The 13,474-nt window shown below is 40.6% G+C and overlaps 1 protein-coding gene across 1 annotated transcript in view; it reads right to left on the reverse strand.

Moving 5' to 3' along the window:
* Positions 1 to 13,474, reverse strand: part of LMNB2 (lamin B2) — a 35,349-nt gene that overhangs the window by 5,725 nt on the left and 16,150 nt on the right. Inside the window, exons 3-11 of the mRNA XM_040086457.2 lie at positions 11,393 to 11,549; positions 10,603 to 10,728; positions 8,084 to 8,254; positions 4,813 to 4,938; positions 4,394 to 4,614; positions 3,535 to 3,826; positions 2,937 to 3,044; positions 2,011 to 2,130; positions 517 to 618 (exon numbers count right to left, since the gene is read on the reverse strand). Coding sequence (XP_039942391.1) covers positions 517 to 618; positions 2,011 to 2,130; positions 2,937 to 3,044; positions 3,535 to 3,826; positions 4,394 to 4,614; positions 4,813 to 4,938; positions 8,084 to 8,254; positions 10,603 to 10,728; positions 11,393 to 11,549 — 1,423 coding nt within the window. The remainder of the gene's footprint in view (positions 1 to 516; positions 619 to 2,010; positions 2,131 to 2,936; positions 3,045 to 3,534; positions 3,827 to 4,393; positions 4,615 to 4,812; positions 4,939 to 8,083; positions 8,255 to 10,602; positions 10,729 to 11,392; positions 11,550 to 13,474) is intronic.

Below are 13,474 nucleotides of genomic sequence, written 5' to 3' on the forward strand. Positions count from 1 at the left end.
ATTTTACATTATTAAGCTAAAGGTTATCAAAACATACAGGTGGTATTCTTAATAAAAGACAGGTTCATTTCAGGTGTAGAAGGGATATTGCATCAGAAAATAAACCAATAAGCTGAAGCTTGCAGCAACAGAAGCACCCCCATTCCTGCTTTTCAGTGGTTATCTGGTAATATCCTGCTTCCAGCAAGAATGCCCCAGCTCTGTTGCACAGAGTAACAGGTAGTGGGAGGAGCACTGCCTGTTAATGCTGCAAATGGGTGACCTGAAGCACCGATACCCTGAGCTGGCATCAGCCGCTGCCGGAGCTGCACCAGGATGGATCCCAGCAGTAACTCCTGGCAGCACCGCCCACATTGCCCTCTCTCGGTGCACTGCAATGCTGCAAGAAACCATCAGAAAAAAGGACCAAGAAGCTCAGAGCTGACTAAAGTTGAAGGGAGATCCCCCCCTAAATCTTATGCTGGATTGATCAAACTAATGAGGCACAAATTAAGCATCTGGTCTGCATCTGATTACCTGTTGGTTTAAAAGGTCTTCCTCTCCATACTCTGCTTCGTCTTCTTCCTCTTCATTTTCTCGCATGACTACTGATTTAGTAACAATTCTCACTGCAACTTCCTACACAAAAAGACAGATAAGGAGATGGCCAGGAGTCTTTATCTATCCATTAAGTTTTTGCTGTACCTTCCTTAATACTATCCTTATTAAATTTTGGAGAGTTTAAAGCAACTTGGTCTAGATTTAACACTAGCTATACAAGCAAATACTGGCAATATCCTGCAAATCACATCATTCCTATTGCTGTGAACTAAAAGGCATGGTAATGTAATTCAGCCGCTTGAATTTTCTTTTGTTACCCTGGAATTTAAGAGCGAGCAGACATATTTCAGGTGATCGGCAGTCAATTTTACACAAGGTCACAGCAGACACAGGTAGGAGCTGTCTGAGATACAGTGTAATGTGAGAAACTAAACTTTCTCAGTATGATTACACAACATAAGGAATATTCCCCATTTCTAATAAATATTCAGTGTCAATTGCGTATGTTGGTTATCAGCATGGTCTTTCAAGCCAGGCACTATAGAGAATTCTAAAACCCCAGGAAGCTTCCTTTATTACTAAATTATTTTTAACACCTGAATAGTAAGAAATTCTTCTACCTACTTGCATCATGGAAATCATGGGTGAAAATCTCAAGCTGTTGAAAAAGTTGCCCTTAATATACACTTCTAAGCAGGAATACTAAAGGCAACCACAGTGAAAACAGAGATGGATTTGAATTCTTTTCACATACTAGTTTGACCACCCAGTTTGAGTACTGAGAGTGTTAGCTTCCTATTTGTTCGAATTATGCCCCTCCTACCTCATCCTGCCCACAAAGTTCTTCCAGAAAACTGCCAGCAAGAAATGCAACACAAAAACTGATACAAGTGTGGTCTGCTATCAGATTGCTGGGATAATGGCAGGCTTAAGAGTAACAGCCAAGGCACAATTCTCCCTTGCAAAAGTTATCTGCAGAGATGGTTTTAAAAAAATTAATGGTGGGCAGATGTAGGACAACACAGAACGCTCAGGAACCTCTGCTAAATGAGAACCTATGATATGCTTCTAAAATGGAAAGGACAGCTGTCTTCCTACATTAATATTTACATTGCACTTCAGAACATCATAGGAACTATATAATGGAACTGGAATTGCCAGAGATGCTTATTTTCTTTGTCTTTTCTAAAAGTACATACTCAAATTCCAAAGTCTCTACTAGCAGGGTATTCTTCCAAAATAGGAAAAAAGTGTCTATGGGCATAATGATGATCACAGTTTTCAAAAGTATCCCAAAAACGTCCAAGATATGTACAGACACCTAATTATTTCAGTGTTATATATATTATAAACTGTCATATTAGAAGACAACAGTGGAGATCTTACAATCAGGAATTTGTCATTGTGTCAGGTCACCCCACACTCAAATTAAGAGTTTGGGAGATAACTCAGCCCATGCACACAGCCTACCTCTCCTTCAGAGTTTACGAGGTAAGTGCGGATATTTCCACCAGTGCCCCAGCTGCCTTGATTCTTCCACACGAGAACAGAAGGAGGGCTGTGAGATATGCCCGCATCTGCGCCCCAGATCTAGAGAGAACGACAAGCTGTAATTAGCTGTTTATCCAATTTTCTCTTTTAAATATACATATTCCCCCTTATTCTCCTACTTCTCTCTACAAACTAGGTTTCTTTTCTGAATTCCAGTGGCAGTTTTACCCTACTTTTAACTACACAATTACTTGTAGTAAGGTATTAAAAACAACTCATATTGCAGTCATTAATTCTTTTCTGAACAAATTTCTCCTACAGTGTCTCAATAACCACACTGTACAGAGCCAAGGCAAAAAGCAGCATGTAGCATATCAATCTTTTATATGTATCTGAACAATTGATAGTTAAGTGGAAATAGCTGCAAGTGATTAAAAGATACATTTGTTTCTTCCTAAAAGAACATCTGTTGCAGACTGAAAATAAAATGCGTAATTATTGACAAGCAGCTGTTCTACTACCTTCAATTCTGAGAATGTCCAGTCTTAACTACAGTCTACTAGTCTGGATGAATGCTCTGAACTGTTTACAACTCTTTGGGAGGTTGAGCAGGATTAGGGTTCTAAACCTGGGCAAAGGTGTTTGGAAACAAAGAGTCCTTGACTAATCCCCCAAGAGACCTTTTTCATCAACTTTCTCTGTGCTCAAAATAATGGTCTTAAATACTGAAGTACTAATATAGAAATTCATTTTTTTGTTTTGCATTTTTATAACTGAAATCCTGCTCCTCTAGAGTGAAATCCATGAACCCAAAAGTTATACACCAAATCAGGCTATACCAGATTTCCAATTGCCAAGGCATCAACAGAAGAATATATTGCTGACATACTGTAAACACAACTTACTGTAACAGTCTGCCCAGCTCTGAGAACATACTTAGGAGTAAATTTGTAAGCAATTTCATCTCCATCTCCAATTTGTCTTTTCAGTCTCCAGTTACCCAAAGACTGATCCTAATGAAGAGAATCAGAAAGTTATTAAAAATGAACAAACAGAACAAACAGGTATCAGAGTCTAGGTATTTGTTATTAAAAGAATGGGAATAATAAATTTATATGGTTGTTAGACATTTGCATTCTACCTTGAAAGTATTTGCCTATGTCCAGTCAGAGTCTAAAATGTAAATCCCATAAGGTCATTCAGTAAAATATTAAAAGATACCCATTTCACACAACAAAGTTCTGCTAGACAGCAGGGTGTCTCTGTGAGCAATGTCCCAGCACACATTTACACATTTGAAACACAAGTTGTGTTCTCTTCCTGCAGCATGTTACTCCATCATTATGTTCAACTTATCAAAGCCCCCACTGATTCCTGCAGGATGTTCCACCTTGAAATACTGCTCCTGCTCTCCACATGGCCGCACCCACTCATGCTGCAAAGGGCTGTGTATCACCTCAGTTCAACTCCTCCTTGTTTTCTCTGAGTTCTGCTGATGCTCACCTTCTCAGAGTTGTTCTTAAGCTGAACATATTTGCCCTCCAGATCTATCTCTTCTATGCTGATACTTCCTGTAGCTGAAGCTTGCTGGGACATCTGAAAGCTACTGCTACTGCTGCTGCCACTGATACTTCCAGTGCCGATCCCGCTCGTTCCACTGCCGGAAAGCTCCTCTGCCTCAATACGTTTTCTCTTGCCTCGGGAAGAGCGAACAAGTGAAGCACTGCTGCTGCTGCTGCTGGAGGTAGCCCGAGAGACTGTGACACGGGACGAGGGACTTGGAGAGAGCTTCAACCTTAACACAACCAGGAAAGCATTTTAATTAGCTCACCCAGAGAACCACTGACAAAGCTTCAATATCCCCAAGCAACCAGAATGTAATGTGCTCCGAGGCTGACAGCAACCTCCCTCTGTATGTCAAGAGAACTGCATGCATGAGGAGCAGGGGGCTACCCATCCCTGAGGAATGTTCTGGCAGTATGACCATGTGACATGGAAAGCAGTTCTACTGAGAGCAACATAGATCTCTTAACCTCTCCTTCCAGTGCAGCTACTACTACATGCACTATTCTTGGGCCCCATGATTTAAAACTACAGAAGTACCAGCACTTAAGTACAAGGATGTTGTAAGACCAAGCACAGAATGATGTATTTCACTCCAAGACCATTACAAAAACCCAAAGTAAGGACAGTGTTCAGTTGAGAACAAATGTTCCATGCAACAACATGGTGGTGTGAAGCCAATATACCTTCAGTGAAAGGAAACCTGGGCATTCCCGCTCAAGTGGTAAAAAAAAATAAGTGCAAGAAATGAAAATAACACTTGTGAGTCCTTAGAAAAGAAAGTGGAATCTTTACACACCTTTCCTCTTCTCCTTCCAGAAGTTTTCGGTAAGCACTGATCTCCATGTCCAGTGCTAATTTAACATCAAGCAGTTCTTGGTACTCCGTAAGCTGAAGCTGCATCTGGTCCCTCATGTCTGTCATTTCCCTCTCCTTTGCATCCAGCATCTTCCTGAACTTCTCCCGCTCACCAGCCATCATTTCCTCCAGCTCCCGAATGCGATCTTCTGCTGCACTGGCCTAGGCACACAGCAGAAGAAAAAGCCCACCTGGCATCCATGCAGGTCCACTCAAAAAGTTAAAACCCTTCTCCCTCCCAAATGAACGTAACAAAGATTTCTCTGTGTAAAACTCAGAAAATATGAAGGGTCACAAATGTTAATATATTCACACAAAACAGCTGTGTGTTTGAGATGAAAGCCAGTTTAGTCCCTTTACCTGTTTCTGAAGACCAGAAAGCTGGTAGCTGAGAGCTTCTATCCTCATGCGAGCCTCCTTCAGCTCCTCTCGAGCTGCACCAGCAGCTTTGTCATTTTGATCAGAGGACAATTTGGCATTCTCCAACTGGAAACAAAGTTTTATACAGCTTACTTGTACTGAATTAGCAATCCTGCAATATCCTTTTGGTAAATAAAAAATTGCAACTATTTAATTAAAAAAAAAATTAAATGGTCTGGTAAGTTTAAGATAAGAACTGCATAACATTAAGGAATGAAGAAAAATCTATTTCAGATCTGTTCCTACAGAATTTGCTTATGCTGTTAAAAAAATACTCTATTAGTCCTTCTATTACACAAGCAACCTCAGTTTCCAAAAAAACTGATCACGTGCTCTGCTTGTTTGTCCTAAGGCAAATCACAATGGGTGGCAGCAAAGGCTGCCTACCTAATTCATGTCCTGGTTCAACAGTTCCCTGGATGCCCAGAGACCAAGTCAATAAAATATTCCATGGGTATTATGTCTCTGCTGGCTATTTGCAACTCAGGGACTTCCTCAATCAGAGACAATATTTTGCTGCTTACTATCTCTCAGTGGATTTCTCAGGCAGGAATTTGCCTCTGCTTTCGGAATTTTTGGGGCAATGAGTTTAGCTCTATATTAAAAGAGCAGTACTTTTTGTTTCTTCTCAATCTGGACATTCTCACTGGATTCTCACTGGACATTCCCTATCCCTGCTCCTACTGAAAAAATAATAAACAATCACTCCTCATTCACCTTCCCCCATGCTATTGATCCTTTTACAGGCATCCACTGTATCTTCCACTTCTCTCAATGCATCTCTTTTCCAGGTGAAGTTTTATTCAAAATATTCTCATGGATGACTTGTTCCCCGCTTTAAATTGTTTCTGTCAGTCTGCTCTGAATTCCTCTGTAGTACCTTTGCAAGAAGCAATAAAACTACCTGTGGCACTCCAGATGTCATCCTGTCCCAGAGGCAAAACAATGGGTTTGGGTTTATTCTCTTTCCCAATAGTTGCCAATATACAATTAGCTTTTAATTTTTTGTTAAACTCACCTAGTGAACAAGCTTAATTTCTAGTGGTTAATTTTAACCAAAACAGAGAAAGCAAAACCAGAATTCTTACATGCTAAGTTTCATGAAAGCAGAGACCTAGAAAAAGCATTCTTTGCATGCCCTAGAGCAGGACTTCAACAATTTTGTCACACCATGGAATCCACTCAGAAACGAAACCAATCCAATTCTAAGAACAGTTACAGGCAGAAGATGTTTTTCAGCCACACAAAACAAAGGTTTATTAGATCAGTCTTAATTAGCTCTGCTGCTCATTAGCACACAGAGGCTTTCCATAGGCTACAGATTTTGAAGGAACTTCAACTACACACTCCACTACTTCTTGTAGTTTAAAATTTAAAAAAAAAAAATAAATTTTTAATTTTCAGTTGAAGTCTGACAACCATTCACTACCTTATAGTCATGCTGGCATAGTGCCAAATAATCAGAATTTCTATTTCTTATGATCACAAATCATGACGATCTTTCTTAGAAACCCTTTTTAAGTTTTCAAAAGTCACAATAAAGTCTCCCTGGAGAGTTCTCTTGCCCGGGCTGAACACCCCAGCTCTCTCAGCTCTCTCCGTAAGAGGTGCTCCAGTCCTTGGATGACTTTTGTGGCCTCCTCTGGACTTTCTTCAGCCAGTCCACATCTGTCCCATGCAAGAAGTGAGCTTTTACCCAAGATTGTCTCATGCTGGAGCTGCTCAGTAGCTAAACCTACTGATTTGCTTTGACATCATATTCCTCCCCAGCTCTGGCTCTCTAACAGGGACAAATTTTGTTCGGAAATCACAGAATGAAGTTCACAGCTAAACCCCTTTCCCTCCATATTCCAACTTCATCCATAACAACCACCTTTATGCAGGGAAAAAGCAGCTTAATTTGTTCATTCCCCTGTTCAAAGCATGTCACATTTTCATGTCTATTGCAACCTTTTAAAAATATCTTTTTCTACTAAGCATCTTCTATCCTGGGATCTCCTTCAGACTGACAAGTCAATTCAAATAAATCCTTGCATAAAGTATTACACATTCCACAGCTTTGTGAACAATTCCAACACTGCCAACTGTGCTGGGGGTTTTAATTTTAATTTTGGGGTTTTAGTATCTATTATCTATAGTGTTGCTGCCATAAATAATAATTAAATATTTGTAGATCAGCATTTCTCAAACCAAATCATCAACCCAAAGAATTCAAAGGGAGTCTCAGTGAAGGGTTGGTGAGAACAATGTTATCAGTACCATCATTCTTCCAGCACAAGAGAACAAGAAGTGACTGTAACTTTGACAAGTATTTTCAACAGCCAGAATTGCCAGGATGGGCTCTGAGCAACCTGGTCTAGTTTAAAGCAGTTCCTGTTCAAGGCAGGGGGCTGGACTAGATGGCTTTTAAAGGTCCCTTCCAGCCCAAACTATTCTACGATTCTATGATTTCCAAATTACAGACCATGGTTTTCATCACTGAAGCTGGTCAAGAAAGGTCTGATATCTTGCCTGAAGTTTCCCTGTCACCAAAGAAATCACAGCTGCATCTAGTAATTTTCCAGTCCAGAACTAACTTAGATCATTGAAATATCACTAGCCTTAGACATATTTAAACGTGTATTGGCATGATTAGGAACACTGCAAAGACCACAGGAAGAGCGAAGTGACAGTGCAACCCCAGATAAGAAGGCCCTTCCAGCACGTCTGTGTTAGTTTGCAAGCTCACTGCATTCAAACAAAAGCCCACACTGAGACACACCCACTTCCAAGCTCTCCAATCCCCTGCTCCAGCTTCTTATGCACAACATATTGCACATATTGCAGGTCTTCCCTACCCCCTCCATTTGCGAAGAAAAACTGGATCTACTGATGTAAGAAAAGAACCCTTAGAGCAGAAGACATTGTCTAATCAGCTACTGTGTGATGCCCACTATTCCCACTGACTTCTGCAGAGACCAACAACAGCTCTGCATGTTTTCTCACTAACTGACCTCTCCTGCCTAATGCTATTGCTTGCTACTACCTCTGGCTATAACCTCCCTGGAAATGCACCTGCACACAAGTCCCAGGGAAGGCATATGAACAGTGGGACAAAACTTCCTCAGATTATAGTTACTCATCTCCTTAAAAGTAGTAGAGCTGGTAGAAGTGGTTTTTATCTCACAAACTGGGCTTCCAGTCTGACAGTGCTAGGGAAAGCAGTTGTTACCTTAGCCTGATAGGTCTGCTCCAGCTCCATCTTATACAGTTTGACTTGTTCATCATGTTGATTTCTTAGATCCTCCAGAGCCTGAGTCATTTTGGATTCATACTCCTGCTGGCGGCTTGTGTCCACCTCAATCAAACGATGTTCATGCCGTTTTCTTGTTTCCCTTATTTCCTACACACACACAAAAGAAGAGGGAAATTTTACAAATTGACTCTTTACCCACCCTACAGTAAACAGTACAAGCTGTTACACTCAAACAATTAAGTACTGCAGTACTAACTATTTAGTATAATGGAGCTACAGTACCACAGGCATTCAAGCCTAGGAATTGCTGCATGCGTTAACAGATTCAAGTTACTGTTCTCATCTGTCAGGATGTAATTCTTAAAAGTGGTCCAACTTAAAACCACCTTCAAAAATAGCCACATACTGTCTAAGTAAAGAGCTGTTTTATGGCACAGAAGTCAAAATGGGGGGAAGGGAGGTGAAAAAACCATCAATTTTTACAGAGCAAAGAGATTCCATATGCTGCACTACAAACCCTGTCCTTCTCAATACACATCCTGACATTATAATAGCAGTCTACAAGGAATCAGATGAAAATGAACACCTTTTGTGAACATTATATATATTAAACAAATGTTATAAAGAAAAACTGCATCTTCAAATTTCACTCTTAAACACATGCATATCTCATCTATGTTCTATATACCTCATGAGCCCTTCTTACTAGATTTTGATTAAAGTATTAATAAAACAGCAACCCAAGCAATCCTGAAGACACCATTTTTTAGGACCAGAGTTTGTACTATGGAATTTTCATTTTTAGAAATGTACTAGTTTTCCATACGTAAGAACACTGGTTGCAAACTAGTAAGGTAAGGCTTACTCATGCGCTTATTCATGCAGAGACCTGGCCAGGTCTGAATGTGTGGTATGACAAAAACAATTTCTTCCTTCAGGGCAGAAGAAACAACCAAGGAATGGTTCTGAGCACTGGGAGGAGGCCAGAAGTCAGCAGCAGGGCCATGAGGAACACAGCAAGTGAAGCAAGGCTCAATTTTGCCAGACTGGAGTCATAGCTAACACATATTCAAAGCAACTTTACAAGTTGTTTTGCAGAAATGGTCTACATCTAAAAATAGATCCCCAGAAACATGTCCTTTTACTAGCAGCAATATGCTCAGAAGTGATATGGAAGAAGCTTTTCTTTCTGTGGTTAATTTTTACACCAAAAAAACTAGCAAGCAGCAGTCTCTCAGTAACTGTAGGCAATGACAGCTCAGAAGCTGAAGGAATGTCGTGAGAGACTACAAAGGATCACGTGAAGGGCTGACCTGATCCAGCAGCTCAACATCACTAGAATAAACAGGCCTCACTTGCCATACTACCAGTCACTCTGTCTCAGTTTTGGACCCTTCAGTGAACCAAATCAATTCACTAACATAAAGGAAATTGATTTCTTTATTGCTTTGTGTGTTGAATTAGTGCATATCAAGAGTCAAAGAGCTTCAGGGATGGCTAAAGAACACACTCTTGAGCACAGCAAGCTTTAGGATTAGCTTCTGCTGTCTTGTTTAGCTTCACCGTCAATCTATAGCAACACATGCTCCCCAAGAAGGAAAGTTATTTTAAGGTCCTATAACCAAACAAGGATCTGTCACTGCAGTCAGTGTACCAATCCAACCACTCCAGGACATGGAAGACAGTACATCTAAGGGTACATCTTGGTTGGTTTCTTTGCCCCTGTCCCATCCCTTAAACCAGTCTGAGCACTCATTTGGATTCTGTGGTATAACAGCCACTAAGCAGTTAAACAAAAAGCAAAAATCAAACTCAACCGAAAAGATTTTAGTATCTTTCTAGTTAATCTGGTTGAAATGGTTAGGTGAATGGTGAGCCAAGCATCACACCCAAAGTAAGTGAGATGAAGAGTGGAAGCATGTGGCCACTGCTCAGCAGCCACTCATTGAATGAGCTTGCAGAACCACCAGAGATGGAATAAACAGATGTAACATCTTGCATCTGGTACAGGGAGAAAGTCATGCTTCCCTTTCTCAATTTCCACTATTACACAGATTTTGGTCTCCACGAGAACCATTCACTTAACAGGCAGAAAACTACCTCTGCAATAAGCAATGCAGTTGTAGACTGTTCTAGCCAATAAAAGCAGGTTATAATCAGGTCCAGCAAACAAAGCTGGTGTAAGTAAAGAGCAGGGCCATGCAACCAGGTCCAGAGAGAGAACAAGATTTTCCCTTTCCCACAGCAGTCAGCTGGCTCCTTGAGTTCACCTGCCCATGGAACAATACTCTTGTCACTTGGCTCTCATACTGACTCCACCACTGATTTATCATGTACAAAGCTGTAAAACCTTTACCTACGTTATTATTCAACCCATTTATAGGAAGGATAATACTTATTTTCTCTACCTGGACTAGTTAGCAGTTGCTCATAGTCAATTTGATTAAAAGCTATATTAGCTTTGGACAGCGGCAAGATTACTAGATTGATAATACCTCCTCAAATACATTCTTCCTGAAATCCAGATCCTCCTGCAAACTCTGGCACCGATTTTCCAGGTCCACACGCATGAGTGTCTCCTTCTCCAATTGCTTCTTTGCCACAGCATGACCATCTTCAGCCTAGTAAAGAATTTTATAGATAATTTTGTCTGGATTCTTATCTTCCATCCATAAACTTTTATGGTCTTCGGACCATAACAAATCTCATGTCAAGCCATTGATTTAAAGAAGTCCAACCCACACCACCACCAGAAAGAAACACAATAAATAAACAAAATCCCCACCAAAAAAACCCCTCTGAGTGTGTATATGTGTGTGTTAATTTATATTTAAACCAAGCTTATATGTTTGCATACCAGCTATCTAAAATGTAGGATTAGTTCAATACATTCTGATACAGGAGCTGAGGATTATTAATTCTTCAAGCACAACATGTTGCACTTTCTTTTTCTTGCTAGCATGGTCCCACTGGGTACCCCAGCACAAGTGTAAAATTATGCACGACCTTACAAAGGACATTTAATAACCCAACATCCCATGAATATAGAAACATCAGAAATTTTCAAATAAAAATTTCTGATGAGCAGAATGTCTAGAACACTGTGTTGCTTTGGTTGTTTTACAGAGATCTGTTACAATTTAGTTTTGTACCCAAGAGGGGCAGCCGAAGGTCAGCAGTAAGCAAGGTGGATCACTGATGTTCAGACTACAAACTAACAGCAAAGAAAAAAGGAAATTTACACTACACAGTCTGGCTGAAGCAAGAAAGCATTCCCTGTCATACCTTAGCAAGCTGGGCACGGAGATCAGCCACCTCTGCTTCCAGACTGCGTTTCTCATTCAGGACAGTATTGAGTTCTGCTTCACTTCTGTGGAAGAGAACTTCCAGATCCTTGATGCGACCCTGAGCCACTGACAAATCTGCATCTTTCTTCTTGTAGCTGGAAAAACAAAAGTACATTATAATTATACATGGGTGCACACCCATCCTGAGCACGTCCTGGTCACAGCCACAGGTATTTTGTTATCAGACACCTTTTATCAAGCCCAGCTCACCACCATAGGGCTTCTGCAGTAGCCTGCAATTGCTGCTGAACATTGACATGGAATACTGCCAAAATACGCAGCCAATACCATGTTCTGTAAATGCATGGCACGGTAAAAAACGTCATGGACAGACAAGGGAAAAACAAGAAGGCAACTCTGGCAGCTAAGAGATCATTATACACACAACGTGTAAAAAATACTTTATATGGCAGCTACACAGCTGGTATCTTTTACTCTGGAGTACAGCCCACGAAGCAAAGTATATGCAATGGCCAACGACTCCTGAGTATCCCCAGGGTTTTATACCTGATGTGGTCAAGCCTGTTCCTCATGATATATTCCCAGTAAAATAAAATAATCCACTATGGAAATATGGTCGTCTTTCAGGAATAAACCAGTATTTCTTCTGCAGTATTCATTAAGGGCAAAGCACATCCGAGTGCTTTAAATATCACTATTTGAGCTGTTAAATCCAGCTTGCAGGTATCATCAAGGTAATCTTCCTCCTGCCTACCAAATAATTTATCAGTCTTTTCACTGAACATGTGACTTTCTGCAGCTTTTCTCAGCATGTATCATTATGGTATTAGAAAACCGTTGTGTTATGTGCTGTAATCCTTCCTTGTTGCTGCTTAAGCTCACTGTTCTAGCCTCACACCACATTGGGATGGAGGAAACAGGTTTTTTACTTTTTTTCTCTTAAGTCATCACAGACAATTTTTCTCATTTCCTTTCCTCAAACTTCTAATCTGTAGATCTGTAGCTTGCACCACTGGTCCATGAGCTGCTTTTATGGCCCCACAGAAATAACTTTGAAGAGAATTCCCACAACATATAGGCTTTTAAAAGCTCTGTATTCAACTTGCAACTCCAAACATGGAGAAACCCCCTATGTTTGCAAAAAGGGAAAAAAAAAAAAAAACCAACCAAGCTGAAAAACACTGTTCTAAGCTAAACAAATCTTGCTGCCCGGTCCACATCCTGAAGCTTGGTTCCCAAACTCCTCATCACTTGTACTGTCTTGAATTTCTGATTTACCTGAATTATTCTACAAAAATCCTCCCTTATGGGGTATTGGTGTGCGCTACATATATTTCTTTACATGGTTCAGCATGATGTGCATCTTTTTCTAAGTTGACATCTTTATTTTATGATGCATTCAGCTTGTGTTTTCTCTCTGTATTTCATGTTGTAGACCTTGGAATTTGTTTTCATTTAACCATAACAATTTTTTCTTATCATCGGTCCAATCTGTCACTGTGAATTCTGTTCTGCAACATATGTGCAGTGTCTTCAAACTCAGCAGCTTGCAGGAGGCACACACAAAACAAGGCTTCTACTTGAAAGACAGTTATTTAGCAGTAATCAGAAGGTCACAAACCGCTATGTTACACATGTTGTAAAACAACCGCTCTACCTGTGCCACAACCACTCAGACCTGGGAGCCTTCTGCCTGTGCAGGACACCAAGAGCAAATGCTACTTCACTCTGAGCAGGAACAGCAGTATGTGCTCACACAGCCTCCTGCTTCCTCACGCCTGCAGAAGCCAGGCAGCAAGCAACTGCTTCTCGGGATGAGAATGAATAGAACTGTTTGATGTACAGCTTGACACAAGAACCATAGAGAATTCTTGACAGTGCTAAGTAACTTTGGCCCCCTCAAGGACACTTACAACTTTGCAAGCCATTTTAATTTTTATTATCACTTATCATTTCAGCCTGGTTTATTGCCTTCATGCAAAAATGTGACAGAACTTTTACAAAGGTACAGCTGCTTGCGGGGGTCTCTGAGATTTAAAAAAGTTCCTACAAGAAGTCA

The sequence above is a fragment of the Hirundo rustica genome, chromosome 26 (genome assembly GCF_015227805.2).
Source record: "Hirundo rustica isolate bHirRus1 chromosome 26, bHirRus1.pri.v3, whole genome shotgun sequence".
Classification (NCBI taxonomy): Eukaryota; Metazoa; Chordata; class Aves; order Passeriformes; family Hirundinidae; genus Hirundo; species Hirundo rustica.